This window comes from Pectinophora gossypiella, chromosome 5 (assembly GCF_024362695.1).
Source record: "Pectinophora gossypiella chromosome 5, ilPecGoss1.1, whole genome shotgun sequence".
Taxonomy (NCBI): domain Eukaryota; kingdom Metazoa; phylum Arthropoda; class Insecta; order Lepidoptera; family Gelechiidae; genus Pectinophora; species Pectinophora gossypiella.
In genome coordinates this window covers 10,933,961-10,948,134 of record NC_065408.1, presented here as the reverse complement: position 1 = coordinate 10,948,134, position 14,174 = coordinate 10,933,961, and the positions used below count along the sequence as shown (strand labels likewise).

Genomic DNA, 14,174 nt, shown 5'->3' with positions numbered 1-14,174 from the left:
TGTCGTATCAGGTGGCCAATCATATTTCCTCTCCGGTTCTCTATAGTCTTCATCCATTATTATTCTGATCAAAATAAACAGAAATATGAAGTAACACCGACCCGGCGACCCGGCTGAACCGGCGTGCGGGCATGAAGCGATTGATGAATGTGGAGGAAGCAAGAGAAGTGTGTCAGGATCGAAGCAAATGGAATTCTATAGTCTCTGCTTACTCCGGTGGGAAATAGGCGTGAGTTTATGTATGTATGTATGAAGTAACAATTACTTTGATATATGCCGTGCATAGCGCCATCTATTTTTTTTTTGAGGAGCGTAATACGTAATATAATAATAGTAAAAAATAAAAAATATAGTGTTGCGTGTTTGTTTGATGGTTACCATGGTTCATCTTTATGAACAGTGATGCAGATTGAACGTTTAATGGCCATTCTTGTCATCGAAAAAATGGATCCGTCGTATTTGTCAGGCTTTTCGGCGGGAAACGGGAACGGGACAGTTGCTTTCTTCATTGAGTAATCTAAATAATTAATACGAAGTGGTGTTTTGTGGTTAATGATCGCATTAAGTTAGTCGGAAGACATTCGCGAGTGTTATTATATTGGAGTATTCAATAAACAAAGTGTATCTGCCTATTTTCGCTTCGTGCCGGGAAGCCGCTTCATAACTCAAAAGTTTATGCGGACTTTTGAGTTAATTCGTTTGGGGTTCGGAGTAGGAGTCTACTCCGAGGGTGGGGGCTTAGGTTTCATCATCATCACCTTTCATCATTTCATTAATCATCAAGAAAAAAAATACGTCAGACAAGGCTGTATGGGCATAGTTCCCTTTGCTTTACCCTTCGGGGAAAACCAAAACAAAAAAAAATGTATTTGTCAATGTCAAGGCTTTTTGGCGGGAGGCGGGAACGGGACAGTTGCTTTCTTCATTGAATAATCTAAATAATTAATACGAAGTGGTGTTTTGTGGTTAATGATCGCATTAAGTTAGTCGGAAGACATTCGCGAGTGTTATTATATTGGAGTATTCAATAAACAAAGTGTATCTGCCTATTTTCGCTTCGTGTCAGGAAGCCGCTTCATAACTCAAAAGTTTATGCGGACTTTTGAGTTAATTCGTTTGGGGTTCGGAGTAGGAGTCTACTCCGAGGGTGGGGGCTTAGGTTTCATCATCATCACCTTTCATCATTTCATTAATCATCAAGAAAAAAAATACGTCAGACATGGCTGTATGGGCATAGTTCCCTTTGCCTTACCCTTCGGGGAAAACCAAACCAAAAAAAAAAAAATGTCAATGTCAAAAATGACAGTTGAATGTTTACGTTTGTTTTGTACCTAGTGGATTTTTCGTTTTTATTGTGTTTTAAGGTGGTTTTAAGGAAGAAGAGATGTATTTACCTGTTATTTTTATCCTCATAATACAAATTTCATACTCTCACAACCGGAAGAGTGGTTGTGGGTGTAATATAGGGCGGACTTATTCCCAAAAAAAGGACTTTACTAGTGTATTTGGAATTCAGAAGATTGAGCAGTGTCCCATTGGTTTACTAACTGATGATTTTCAAGATCTCAACCCTGATTCTACTGAAGATATGGTCCTGATACCAGTTGGAAGTTATCAGGTCGGTACTGATGATGTAGCTATAGAAAGCGACAAAGAGGGTCCGAAAAGAATCATTGACTTGAAAAGTTTCTACCTGGACAAATACGAAGTATCAAACAGGGATTTTAGTCGATATGTTATGTTAACTAATTATAAGACTGAAGCAGAAGAATTCGGAGATAGTTTTGTATTTTCTTTATTCCTGAACAGTACTTTTAAGGAGCAACTTAAAGACTATCGTGTTGTACAGGCTCTGTGGTGGTATAAAGTTTTTGGTGCTGATTGGAAACATCCATATGGACCGGATTCTAATATAACAGGTATGTATATTCTGTACTGTAAATTTAGGTAGCTTATAAGATTTGATCAGAAAATTTATAAAAGTTTTTGGTTTTTCTAAATGAAATCTTTCCTTGCTATTATTGTTCTGTAAAATTCGTTTCTTTCGAAAGAAATTATCGACCAGCAGCAAACTTTCTTTTAACAAATGATTGTAATATTTGTACATGTAAAACATAATTTAGAATCCACATGTTAAAAAAGATGTATTTTGTTAATTTAGATGCTTCAGTACATCTTGATTATTTACACCTAAACATGTCCTATACATAGTAGAGAATACGAATATCCTTCTAAAATCCAAAGTCCATTGTTTAACTAGAGTCAAGTTAGTATGTATAGTTTATGAAAATATGTTGCTTAACATGCACTAGGTACTGTCAAAGTCAAAGTCAAAATACTACATATGGTGTAACTTCTTAATCAAACAATTAACTTCACTATATTTGCTACAGGGACATCAACATGCCAGGTTTGTAAAGTACTACTAAACTCTCATAAAGATTTGTGGTGATTTTGTTCATTATAGATTGTTTATTTAGATGTAAGTAAACACTTGTGTGTGCAGGTGTTATGGACCACCCAGTGATCCACGTATCCTGGCGAGATGCACGAGCGTACTGCGCGTGGAGGGGGGCACGGCTGCCATCTGAAGCAGAATGGGAAGCAGCTTGTCGGGGTGGTCACCGTGACACCAAGTACCCGTGGGGCAATAAGCTGTTCCCTGATCGAAAGCATATGTTTGTGTTTTTTACCTACTGTTTAATTCTTTTTTCAAGCAAACTCCCTTTCTTTTGTATACCTTCATATAGTTAGACTAATTTGTTACTGCAAATCAAATCAAAAACTTTTGTTGCACTAATATAAAAATATAAAAGTCATACAAAAGGGTGGCCATCAACTTTCTACCAATTTCTTTCGGGCATTAGTATGTAGGGAATGTAGTATGAAGATACACCTATTTGTTTACAGGGCTAACATATGGCAAGGGACGTTTCCAAATCACAACTCAGCTAAAGACGGATATGTCGCCACAAATCCAGTTAATATGTTTCCACCCAATGACTTTGGTCTTTACAACATGGCTGGCAACGTTTGGGAGTGGACTGAAAATGCTTGGTCACCTGATAAGGTTGGTTTCACTGTTTGATCCATACAACATCACAAATGTTTTATAGTATAATAAATAATCAATTGGTCGGGAACTTGCAGCCAAAAAAAGCAGCTTGTCAACTTGCCTTTTGTACTACCCGAATATGCACTACAGCCTTTAGCTATCATATTGGTAGTTATCAATGATTAAAACTTCTAGAGCCATTCATACATGGTCAGGGACAAAAAGAACAATTTAAAATTTATATTTTGTTTATTATTATCATTGTTAAACTTTCTTGTTTCAGCCACAAGAGAAAGTGAAGAAAGGAGGTTCATATCTGTGCCATCGCTCGTATTGTTACCGTTACCGGTGTTCAGCTCGCTCACACAATACCGAGGACAGTACAGCAGGGAACCTCGGCTTCCGATGCGCGAAATCTGTTAATAAATACTAATGATCTCCATATTTGGCTGTTGCAGTCAGTTGTATAGAATAGAAAGGGAACTTGAATGCAAAAGGTACAAAATATTTGTGTACAAGTTTAAAGGAACTTTGCTATGTGATAGTTCTAAATACATTCCAATTGAATGTAAGCACCTACATCCTTTGAAACGTAAAAAAATACCTTCCATATAATAATCCTTTTGTGAAGTGTGTTAAAAATGTTGTTGTATTAGAATATCCACATTGCATTTATTTGAAACTGTTCTATTATCAGTGACAGTTGAGAGGGAGTTAAATTCCGTTCCTATTCTACTTGGTTTGTACAACTTTTATAGTACTTAAATAATATTAAGAAACCATCCGGCACCTCGCTGTTTTAATATCTGTAATAGTATGTATACATTTTAAATAAACCATTTACTAATAAACCATTATATACCTAAAATATACGTAACTAGTCTTCCAACTTATGATTTGTATATAATTGTAAGTGTTACTGAATGTTCCTAAGTTGAAATGTATAAAACTTCTTTTACTGGGATATACATACATATACCTTTTTGTAGAATTTTTGTGTGCAATGTAATTATGCATGTGATAATTTTCATCTCACTTGATACTTAAAGAAATAAACATGGAGTGATCTGGTATTTGTTTATTTAACAAAATAATATTGATTTCTTCTAAAGCACTAACCCACAGAGCTGATAAGGGGCCTATCATGATGAGGGCTGATAGGGGATTATGATAATCGTTTGCAACTTGGCTAAGCCCCTAGGTCGATTACACGTGTGGGTAATCGACCCGCCATCCTGATGGCGGGTGTATGGTTATAATTTACAAGCAATGTACTGAATGTACCTAAAATTAAAAGTAATGTACCTTTTTGGAACAAAAGTTATTTCAAAAAATAAGTGAGCCGCTAACCTGTCAGAATGGCGAGTGTATTCTTAAATCTTAGCACATTACTAACAATTCAAGATTGTTATTAGTATGACAGCAATGTACCTCAACATGTTGAACATCATCAATATGCAACAAAAGGTTTCAGAGTAAGTAATTTGAAAATAAAATTCGCGAAAATTTCAACGCCTGATTATTTTTATCAGCACTTATTTTTTGAAATAACTTATGTTCCAAAAAGGTACATTGCTTTTAATTTTAGGTACATTCAGTACATTGCTTGTAGATTCCTCTCGTATCGAAATCATCACCATTTATAACCATACACCCGCCATCCTACCCACACGATTACACTAACCCATTAGTGCCTATAAGTACTCTCGTCATTATCACTAATTTAAGAGCCACGCTCTTGTTGGTGTAGCATTCTCCATGCAACTTGTAGGGAAAAATAGGGCAATGGTTTCCCTCTTGCGAAATCCAGTGTCCAGTGGTAAGCCCTGATTGGCTTTATACCTGAAGCTTTTATTACTAACAATCAGCCTGCGGTTTTTGCTACGTGGACAAACTTTATGATCGCGATTATAAGTATTAAAAAAATACTTGTTCAGCTGTTAGCACTATTTTAAGATAGGTTAGATTCAGTCAAAGTACAGGAAGAAAATAATAAAATATAATACTTATCATTTATTCGCATAATTTTGTATAAAAGTTACAATAGGTACACAGTAAACTGTTCAATATGAGTTATGAACCAAATTTACAAAATGGCGAGTGTATGTTTGTAGCTGCGGCAAGCAGCATTCGGAGTATAAAAAGCACCTCTTAATTTTGGATAAGTACCAAACAAAACGGAAGACTATATAAACAACGGAAGAACTTCAATGGCTACTGCTACGAACCCGTCATTAATTTGATCCTATTTATAGTAATTTGGTATAAATAAAAGATAAATTAAACAAAATAAATAATAAACAACACAACCACTTTAGTGTAATAATTATCTAAATCTGCATTGAAAATTCAAATACTATTGTACTTAAAAAAATTGCAGTCGAAATATAATCATTCCAATCAAAATAACAATTAGTAACAAAAAATAGGTTTGTGTCAAACTTGCATTGATTTCTCACAACAATATAAAGTTTCTTATTGTAAAATAATTCAGACTTTGTTGAAATATGTGCATTGTATTAATTAACATAAAAAGTAATTGACTTTGCAAGTATGTCACATAAATCTATTGCGGCAAGGTACTCGCTTCTAGCAATAAATTAAAACAATATGGAACAATGAAGAAGCACCTTTTATAACGTAGAGAATCGCAGGTATTATGTATGACTGTCTTTCAGAGGTTCTCTAACTCTAAAAGCAACATCACTATTATCTAATAAAAGTACAAAACGCTATGCGATCACAAAATCTAGCTATACTTTTACATCTCGTTAAAATAAAATTTACACCGTCGATACCTCCTAACTCATATTTACACTAAATAAAATCACATGTAACACTAACAACTGTATAGGTTATCGAAGCGCGGTCGCGCGTCCACATACAATCAACACCGTCACCCCGTTAAAGTCCACCAATTGAGCGTCACATACGTGTCCCGAGGGGCCCGCGCCGTGTCAGTGGTGAGACCCGGCGGCGGTTCACAGGCAGGTCCGCCGTGTGTGGGACCCGTCGGTTCACAGGCAGGTCCGCCGAGTGAGGTGGTCCCGGCGGTTCCCAGGCAGGTCCGCCGCGGTAGGTGGGTCCCGGCGGCTCACAGACAGGTCCGCAGGGCGGGCGGGCGCGCGTTGCGTCAGTTGCCGGCGGGCAGCACGGTGCGCGCGCGCACCAGGCCGCGGCCGTGGCCGTTGCTATAGCCGTTCAGGCTGGCGCCGTTCTTGTACGTGATCTCCTTCTCAGAGATTTGCGTTGTCTCGGGCTGAGGGGACCGCGCTCGCACCTGAAAATAATGTCAGATAAAGTATTAAAGCTTAGCATTATGTTAATATTAAGGCTAGACATTATTTTCCTTACTAGTGACTATAGAGAGTAGAGTGCAAAAGTGTGATTCTCTAATTTTATTATTAAAAGTATAAAAATAAAATATAAAGTTGATTAAAAAATAATTATCAAAAGTTCTGTCATCTGCCAAGGAACATCGACGCGCTGGCAACGACGGACTCTTGTCTATGCCTTAAAGGAAATGAGTAGTTTCAACTCATGCCGCCACGAGCGCTAGTATCGATCCCATAGTTGACGGTTCGTCAATAAATGAACAGCGACAGAGTTGCTTTTAGACGATCGCATAGCTATTTTGTAGTTCTATACCTACATTAAGGTATTATGTGAAAGCAAACCTTAGCTTTGTTGTTTCTGTAGGACTGATTGTAGAAGTCCTTGAAGAGGAAGAAGAACATGACAGCGTGCATGCCGATCCACCAGACGAACGCGCGCGGATAGTCGCACTCGATGAACAACAGTTGGAACGCGTGCACCATTATACCTACGAATTGCACCTGAAACAAAATATTATGTTTAGATAGAATTAGACAAATAAAATGAGAGTATAAAACAAGGCCTAATAAGACTAAGCAGAAATATTATCTATACGCCCTTATTATGAGAAATATTCAACGATAAAGTGGCCAGGTAAATGGGAGAAATCAAATAATAATAAACTTCTGTGCTGCACTTGGAGTGTCACGGACAGCGCCATCTAGCGCACGTTTTTTGAACTCCTAGTTTATTTAGGATGTCAAATGTTAATGTTTACTGAGGGCTACTGAGGGACTTTCACAGACAGTACAAATTTTGATAACAGACATAATAATATGCATCTTTTATCTTTGTTTTTGGGTATAAATGACGACCCTTGTTACAACACATCTTCCACCCATTATTATGTATATAGGTATATCTGATCAAAATAAAGAGAACCAATTAATTTTATATAATATATGCCTCTGTCATTAGATTATATATTTGAATAATTATGTACCCTGAGCAAAGAGAGATAAATCTGAACAGTGCCATCTATATTTTTTGGGGAATGTAGCCTGGAAAATCCCTCCTTGTTAGACATTTAAAAATGAAACAAAGTAATCATTAAAAAACCAAGAAAAGTCGCTTAAAAGCTAACGTCAATAATTTAATTCAAAGATGAAGTTACTGACGAACACGACTTATTATTTTTCCGCTCTCCGAATTCTACTGTTTAATCAGGGAACAAATAATCGCTTATCGCCACAAAAACCGACAGATGGATTTTATCCTTTCTAACAGTTGGACCATTTTATGGGCTGATCACCTGTCCCCTTACAGGCGAGAGTATAAACTTTATAAAAAACAATAAACACCGTTGTGATTACCGACTGTATGACGTAAAGACTGGCGACTCGACTGTAGATTTCCTAAGCTAATTACGATTACAGATTTGTAATAAGAACTTTAGCAACATCACAACACAAACGACTTTATACTATGTTCAGTCATCAGTCATGATATTCATTTGAGCATCCAAGTTACCACGTATTTTTACATGGGACTAAAAATTATACAATAATATTATTATTACTTCCCCTGTTGATTCTTATGTTATCAAAATAAATAATAATTACTTTTATATGTGGACACGGAACCTAGATTTTTATCCAATGATTAAATAAGTAAGTCCACACTAGGTTCATAAACAGTTAGAAACTTGCCAGTTTAACAGAGACTTACCATTTGCAGTGTGGTCAAGTATTTCTTCCACCACAAGTATGGCCGCATGTGTGGTCCCATAGCGGCGAGCATGTAGTATGAATACATGATGATGTGGACGAATGTGTTGAGGAGGCCGAAGAACGTGGAGTGACCGCCTGGCGTGAACTTCACTCCGAACCAGACGGACATCGGCATTACGCCGTGGTGGATCACGTGCAGGGTAGATACGTGGTCAAACTTCTTTCTTAGCACAAAGAAGATCTGTGGGTGATAACAATGGAGCGTGAATTGGTCATTCAATAGTGTATATGTAATTTACATTAATATGGTAAGTATATAAGAGAATTTTAACTTTTAAGTGTTCTCTGATTAGTAAAAAAGTGCTTTATGATTTCGATAATTGGATTTCTTTTTCCATTTAAAAACTATTTTATTCAGATTGTGTTAAATCAGAAAAATTGTTTCCCATTTAATAGGCTTGGTATTCTAATAAAAAAAAAAAAATTAGGTACTATGAAAAATTATGAAGCTTACGTAAGGTATAACGCTGTAAATAAATATAAGAAATGGAATAAGAAATATAAAAGACAATCTAAATCGGTTAATATAAAATGACTTACCGTATCTAGGAATTCAGTGAACTTCGAGAAATAGTACCACCAACATGCGTGTACCATCTGTGAAGTTAGCAATTATAAATTAGTTTCTTGAAGTGGAAACGTTTTCGTAAATAAATTCAATATTCAAGAGTATACTACTATATACTTTATTTTTATTTACATAATAATTTGAATTATAAAAGTTACTTATTGTAAAATAACATACATGCAGAGTGAAATTGTATGGGTATATTCACAACAATATTTTACAGGTGTGGTGAGGATCGTCACATGGGGTAATGACGAAGTATGAATCATGTGCAAGCGAATGCACGGGTAATGATGATGTCTCAAGATTACATTAATGCAAAATCTATTTTATTGCGTTCTGCGGCGACGCGATGGCAACTCATTTTGTAAAGCACCAACAAAATGGAGCAATTTCCACAAGCGACGCTCCATAAATTACATTTCGCATGTATTCTTGAGACTATGAAGTTTCTAGCACTACACACGGCTGTTACAGTAATGTGGTATATTGTACAATGCTCTCTACCTCCATGGTGATTGTGATGAAATATGCACTTGAATGGAGTAAACTAGATCGACGGGCAAGAATGGGGCTAGGTCAGTGCAGAATTATGAAAACACTAATAAAAAAATCAAGTCTTAGGCCTGTAAAAACGACTCAATTTGTTTACTTTCACTCGTAAGCAGCTACGGTTCATAGGAATGACAGATAATAGTGGACAAATAAAAGAATAGTGGAGTTATTTAGAAAATTCAAATGGAAAATCTAATGAGTCGAAAGGGACTACTAAATATAGTTTGATTATGAAAATAATTGGTAATTCACCCTCATAGTTTGTGGATGTTTGGAGTGGTCGACTGGCTGACATTGAAAGTTATACCTGCCTGTGAACCAGCCCGCCGCCCCGATCTGAAACAATATGCCGACACCTGGCCCTGTGTTACTCGTATTTACAATGCGCGCGTGCGCCACCGTCTCACGGTAGCGCGGGGTTAACCACCGCTTATGCGCAAGTCGTATGTGGCCACCATGATTGATAATGACTCCAAAGTCCTAATGTTAGTATTTAGTGTAGTTATTCTAATTTATAACTAGACGTAATTACCATATCGCCCTGGCGTACTATATACAGTGTCCTGAAAGTAAAACGATGAGCACGATGTATATTTACAATGGCGGGGGTTAGTCGTTCCTGGCACCGCGCACCGTGTCCTCGGCTCATGCCTCATCTGCACTTACTCGAGTCGCAATAGGATTGTCTGTGTAGTCCACAGGCTGGCATCGGAAGCTGTAATGCTTCAGCCAGCCCCCCATCAAGCTCTGGGCATAGCATTTCAAAACAAAAGTTTTTATTTGTCATAAACTAAAACGCTATGTCTTACATTAAAGTAAAATAAGCATTATTAGTATTTCAAATCAATAATTATACCTACGTTTTTGCTGTAGCGCTCAAACTACGGAATAGTTGGAAGGATGCTGTTAAAGGTCAAATCTTAAATTGGCGGGAAGGCATGTTACAGGTAAATCTAGTAAGATAGCATATCGGCTGTTATATTTTCGTTAATTATTAATCGTAAAATTAATATAATTCATGTCACCTTTAAAAACCAACATCTGAAAACAGGAATACAATAACACCTGGAAATATTGATAAAGACACGGCCATTCTGATCGCCGCAATCGAAGTGGCGACGACAGTAATATTTTTGCGGCACATAGAGTCATTTAATTGAACAATGGAATTGAGCAACTTGGCTCAGTCATTATGGGAACAGTATTTCACTCCATTCCAATAAAATTATGTAACAATACATTATTAGTGCGCATAAAATGACAAATTGGAAACCAATTAAGATTGAGTTGTCCTTACCTCATAGAAAAGCCAGGCGCTGAATATCACTTGTAAAAAGTTGTAAACTATTAATAATTTTTTTAATTCATATGGTTTTCTATTTTCCATAAATCGTGGACCTAAAACCTGAAAAAATAATAATATTACATTACAAATATGTAAATGATTAATACTTGCATTAATATGAAAGAAATTAGCATAACAATTTATTGTTTCTTTTGTTATTTTAATTGTCAGCTGCATGAATAAGACTTAATAACTTGACAGCTTGAAATAATATAATTTTAAGAATATGACGGAATCTACATGCATCTTCTAGTCAACTAATATGTATACATACTTATGCCTGCATAGATATTTCAGACATAGTTTGCAAAAACATATATTGTACAATAATTTGACATTTATTTGAAGTGTCAATGAATTTAAACAAACTAAACAATGGATTTAACAATTTTACCTTGACTAGATATACGTAGGTGAGACATATTAATAATGTAGGGAATGGAGAGCTCATCAGGAACCATGGATTTGTCCTAGGGTCTGAAAATAAAAGAAACACCTAATGATAGCACCAATTACTTTTACTCCTTTGTTTTACAGCTGCTCCAGAAAGGGAGTAATATTTTTTAACATACTGTTTTATTGATAAGTTGTAGTATACAACTATTTAAAAAAAGTAAAATTAAGTAAGTAATAAATATTCAACATGTTATACTATGAAAGTAGGTATATTATTCTAAAGCAGCAAGTGTAAAAATAAACTGATATCAACCCACTTGACCAGCAAGGGGACAATCAGAGGTAGTTACACTTTTATCAGTTAACCGGCGACACAAGGGACGTCCGGATTGCTGTGTTATTACACCTATGTCTCTATAACTGCTACTGCACTGTAATTTGCTGCACTTTTGTTCACACATACAATTGAAAGTACACTTGACCTCTTAGCTTCTTTGTAAGATATCAAGTAGTTTTATAATTAATTGTAGTTTTATAAAAGTAGTTAATTATAATAAAAAGTAGTTAATTATAATAAACTGAATATTGAACTGTTCCAAGTACAATTACCTCATTGAACTCATTTGACTTAATAAGTTAATAAATTTGATAACATATCAAACAGTGATTCAATGAAAACATGTAGATGTTCCAATAAAATTAGAATTAAACATTTGTTTTATATTTTTATGTTTTAACTATAGATTAATTTTTAAGGAAGTAGGCAACTGTTTCATTTTTCATGTTACTCATACATGAATGGATGTTTCAACCTTACAGATTTTGCACACAATGGTTAAATGTTCAACAATAAGTTATAGGCCTTGATTGTGTTTTTTATGTAGCATTATGTTACATATGTACCTACATAAAAATAAATATTTTCAAATAGATATCTGTCAGTCCAAATTTTCAGGACATTCTATACTTCCATCTATCACATATTGTAATTTGGTATATTCTTTTGGCATCTGAAATTCAGTTCAGAGTAGAGACAACAGCTGGAGAGTATTTTTAGAGGTATAGATTAGTGAACTGTAAATGTGTCAAACTGATCTTTAAATATATCAGCTTGCATATGTACATGCAACTTTGTATTTTGCACAATTTTGTATTGTAGTGACTAGTGACCCTTCAGGGTAACAAGATAATGCATGGGTAATGAACTAATGACAATGTTAATATCTTATTTTATAAAATGTATTATTAATTTTCAATAATTTATATTCTGTTGTTACACATTAAATTGCTAAGTGTTAAAATACCTGTCTACCAAGTCATGCTTTTAGCTAGGTATGTATTTTTTTGTAGAAAAGCTATTGTTATATTGCAATATAAATAATACAGAGAAGAAAATTGTAGTTTTTAAATAAATTTGTAAAGAATAAGGTAGTTAAGTAAATTGTAATATGTTATAATTTATTACTTTTTAGAACTGAAAATAAATTTTATGACTTGAAACAGGCAGTAAAAATTGATACTGTAATTAATATATTTTTATAAACATTCTTAATATTATGTGAAGGTTAGTTTAGAACTTTAATTTAGAGTCATAAATTAATTCGTTAGTTAGTGGAAAATTACGAATAACTAATAATTGGTATAGTTACCGGAATAAGTTAATGTAAAGTAATTTTCTGTTAATTGAATGCCGCCGACTGGTTATCATTGATTGGGTTAGAATTATCACTTATCAATTGGCAGATTATTTTGGCATATTACTCACCTCCATATTTATCCATAAATAGGTGCATGTCATTTATGTATTGCAGTATTAGTGCCATTCTGTAGATATCTGAAAACCAAAGGAAGTTACTTGAAAAAAGTTGAAAATCAAACGCCAAAATTGTCAAAGGCGCGACTCCGTAGAGGCGGGCGTTTGATAACGTCAAAGTACCTGTGGTCTGGCAGTAAAAAATCGTGCAGAAAGAATCACAGTTAATAATACATTTTTGTTGCGCTACTATTTTTGCATTATAGGTACAAAAAACTCCCACATTTACTTTTCAGAAAATCGAAACGAGAAATTAGGTTACGGAGTACACTCACTCATTTTCATTCATGGGAGTGACTAGTTCCACAAATTTAAAGCAGGTGGCGCTTTATTGCGCATGTGATGCAAAAGGCGCGTTCGTTTACCATGACAATTTCAATTGTTGCGTTCGTAATAAATTGTATCTTATTCAAATTATTGTCCTATGTTAACTACTATTTAAATAATTAAATCGAGTTCATTGTAATGGTAATATAGTTTGTTCAAATAGCTTCCCAGTTTATATAATGTGTATATGTATAGGTTTCAAGAACGGTATCAGGCCGTCAAATGATTTGATTATTAATTTATGCTTTTCACATTTAAACAATGTTATTGAATATTGGAGACATCGCACATTGGGTCGAAAGTGCTATTGCAGGGACTTACGATTCAACTTTCGTTTATCACATATTTGATTATGCCAATAGATAGAGCTAATCAAACACAATAAATGTTATGTTAGGTCATTTTTTCCTAAAGTTTATACTTTGGTCAGAAAAAAACATTTTCTGTTTTTTTTGTATGAAACGTATCAAAGACAGTTAAATTTCTGCCAAGTCCATACCGATCCAGCTGCGAGACCTTATTTTCTGTAATCTTTGTCTAGTTGACTACTCAAATGCAAAATCAGTATCTGCCTAAAGTTGCAATTCTTTGAAAAAAATGGGTCAGAAAAGGACAAAAAATTCAACATTTCAAAATTCAGTTTTATGTTTTATTAATTTATTATAAGCTTAGTTCTATGTTAAATACTATACAGAAATACATTACAACACAAGTGACAAAGTTAAAATGAACAAAAAAATATTTTGAAGCTACCTACCCAGAACATATTATAATTAATGAATAACCTTTACTTATGTTTTTTCGTTATAAAATTTCTCAAAATTAATTAACTTCTATCTATCACTATTGCTCGCCATAAATTGTGACAATACATTCTTACAACTCTTATTAATTGGTTACCTACATAAGTTTTAACAAAATAATAATATAATCTTAAGAGATACTTAAACAAAAATATACTACTTAACTTGTAAAAGACAAAAGATATTAAATACAAAAAGTTAGCCATT

At 34.6% G+C, this 14,174-nt stretch overlaps 2 protein-coding genes across 5 annotated transcripts in view; one reads left to right on the top strand and one right to left on the bottom strand.

Moving 5' to 3' along the window:
* The first annotated feature begins 1,252 nt into the window (after positions 1-1,252).
* LOC126367173 (formylglycine-generating enzyme) lies at positions 1,253-4,128 on the top strand. Its single transcript, XM_050010586.1, has 4 exons — positions 1,253-1,919; positions 2,507-2,678; positions 2,911-3,070; positions 3,339-4,128. The coding sequence occupies exons 1-4, from the start codon at positions 1,385-1,387 to the stop codon at positions 3,486-3,488; spliced, it is 1,017 nt and encodes a 338-aa protein (XP_049866543.1). The 5' UTR covers positions 1,253-1,384; the 3' UTR covers positions 3,489-4,128.
* A 925-nt stretch (positions 4,129-5,053) lies between these two features.
* The window catches only part of LOC126367176 (elongation of very long chain fatty acids protein AAEL008004-like), a 30,051-nt gene continuing 20,930 nt past the window's right edge, over positions 5,054-14,174 (bottom strand). The window contains exons 1-9 of one of the 4 annotated variants that reach the window (XM_050010593.1): positions 12,961-13,132; positions 12,790-12,858; positions 11,023-11,105; positions 10,581-10,688; positions 9,536-9,619; positions 8,701-8,757; positions 8,099-8,341; positions 6,733-6,891; positions 5,054-6,335 (exon numbers count right to left, since the gene is read on the bottom strand). In XM_050010593.1, the coding sequence (XP_049866550.1) occupies positions 6,189-6,335; positions 6,733-6,891; positions 8,099-8,341; positions 8,701-8,757; positions 9,536-9,619; positions 10,581-10,688; positions 11,023-11,105; positions 12,790-12,847 (939 nt within the window). In that variant the 5' untranslated portion in view covers positions 12,848-12,858; positions 12,961-13,132 and the 3' untranslated portion in view covers positions 5,054-6,188. Of the gene's footprint in view, positions 6,336-6,732; positions 6,892-8,098; positions 8,342-8,700; positions 8,758-9,535; positions 9,620-9,949; positions 10,031-10,580; positions 10,689-11,022; positions 11,106-12,789; positions 12,859-12,960; positions 13,133-14,174 lie in introns of those variants that run through there. The other 3 variants (XM_050010595.1, XM_050010594.1, XM_050010592.1) reach the window with 3 other exon arrangements.

Excerpts from the sequence above, each read along its gene's own strand:
- LOC126367173 (XM_050010586.1), top strand. The coding sequence starts at position 1,385 with ATGTATTTACCTGTTATTTTTATCCTCATAATACAAATTTCATACTCT. Across the intron at positions 2,679-2,910 it reads TTCCCTGATCGAAAGCATAT|GGCTAACATATGGCAAGGGA; the intron begins GTTTGTGTTTTT and ends ATTTGTTTACAG. Across the intron at positions 3,071-3,338 it reads ATGCTTGGTCACCTGATAAG|CCACAAGAGAAAGTGAAGAA; the intron begins GTTGGTTTCACT and ends TTCTTGTTTCAG.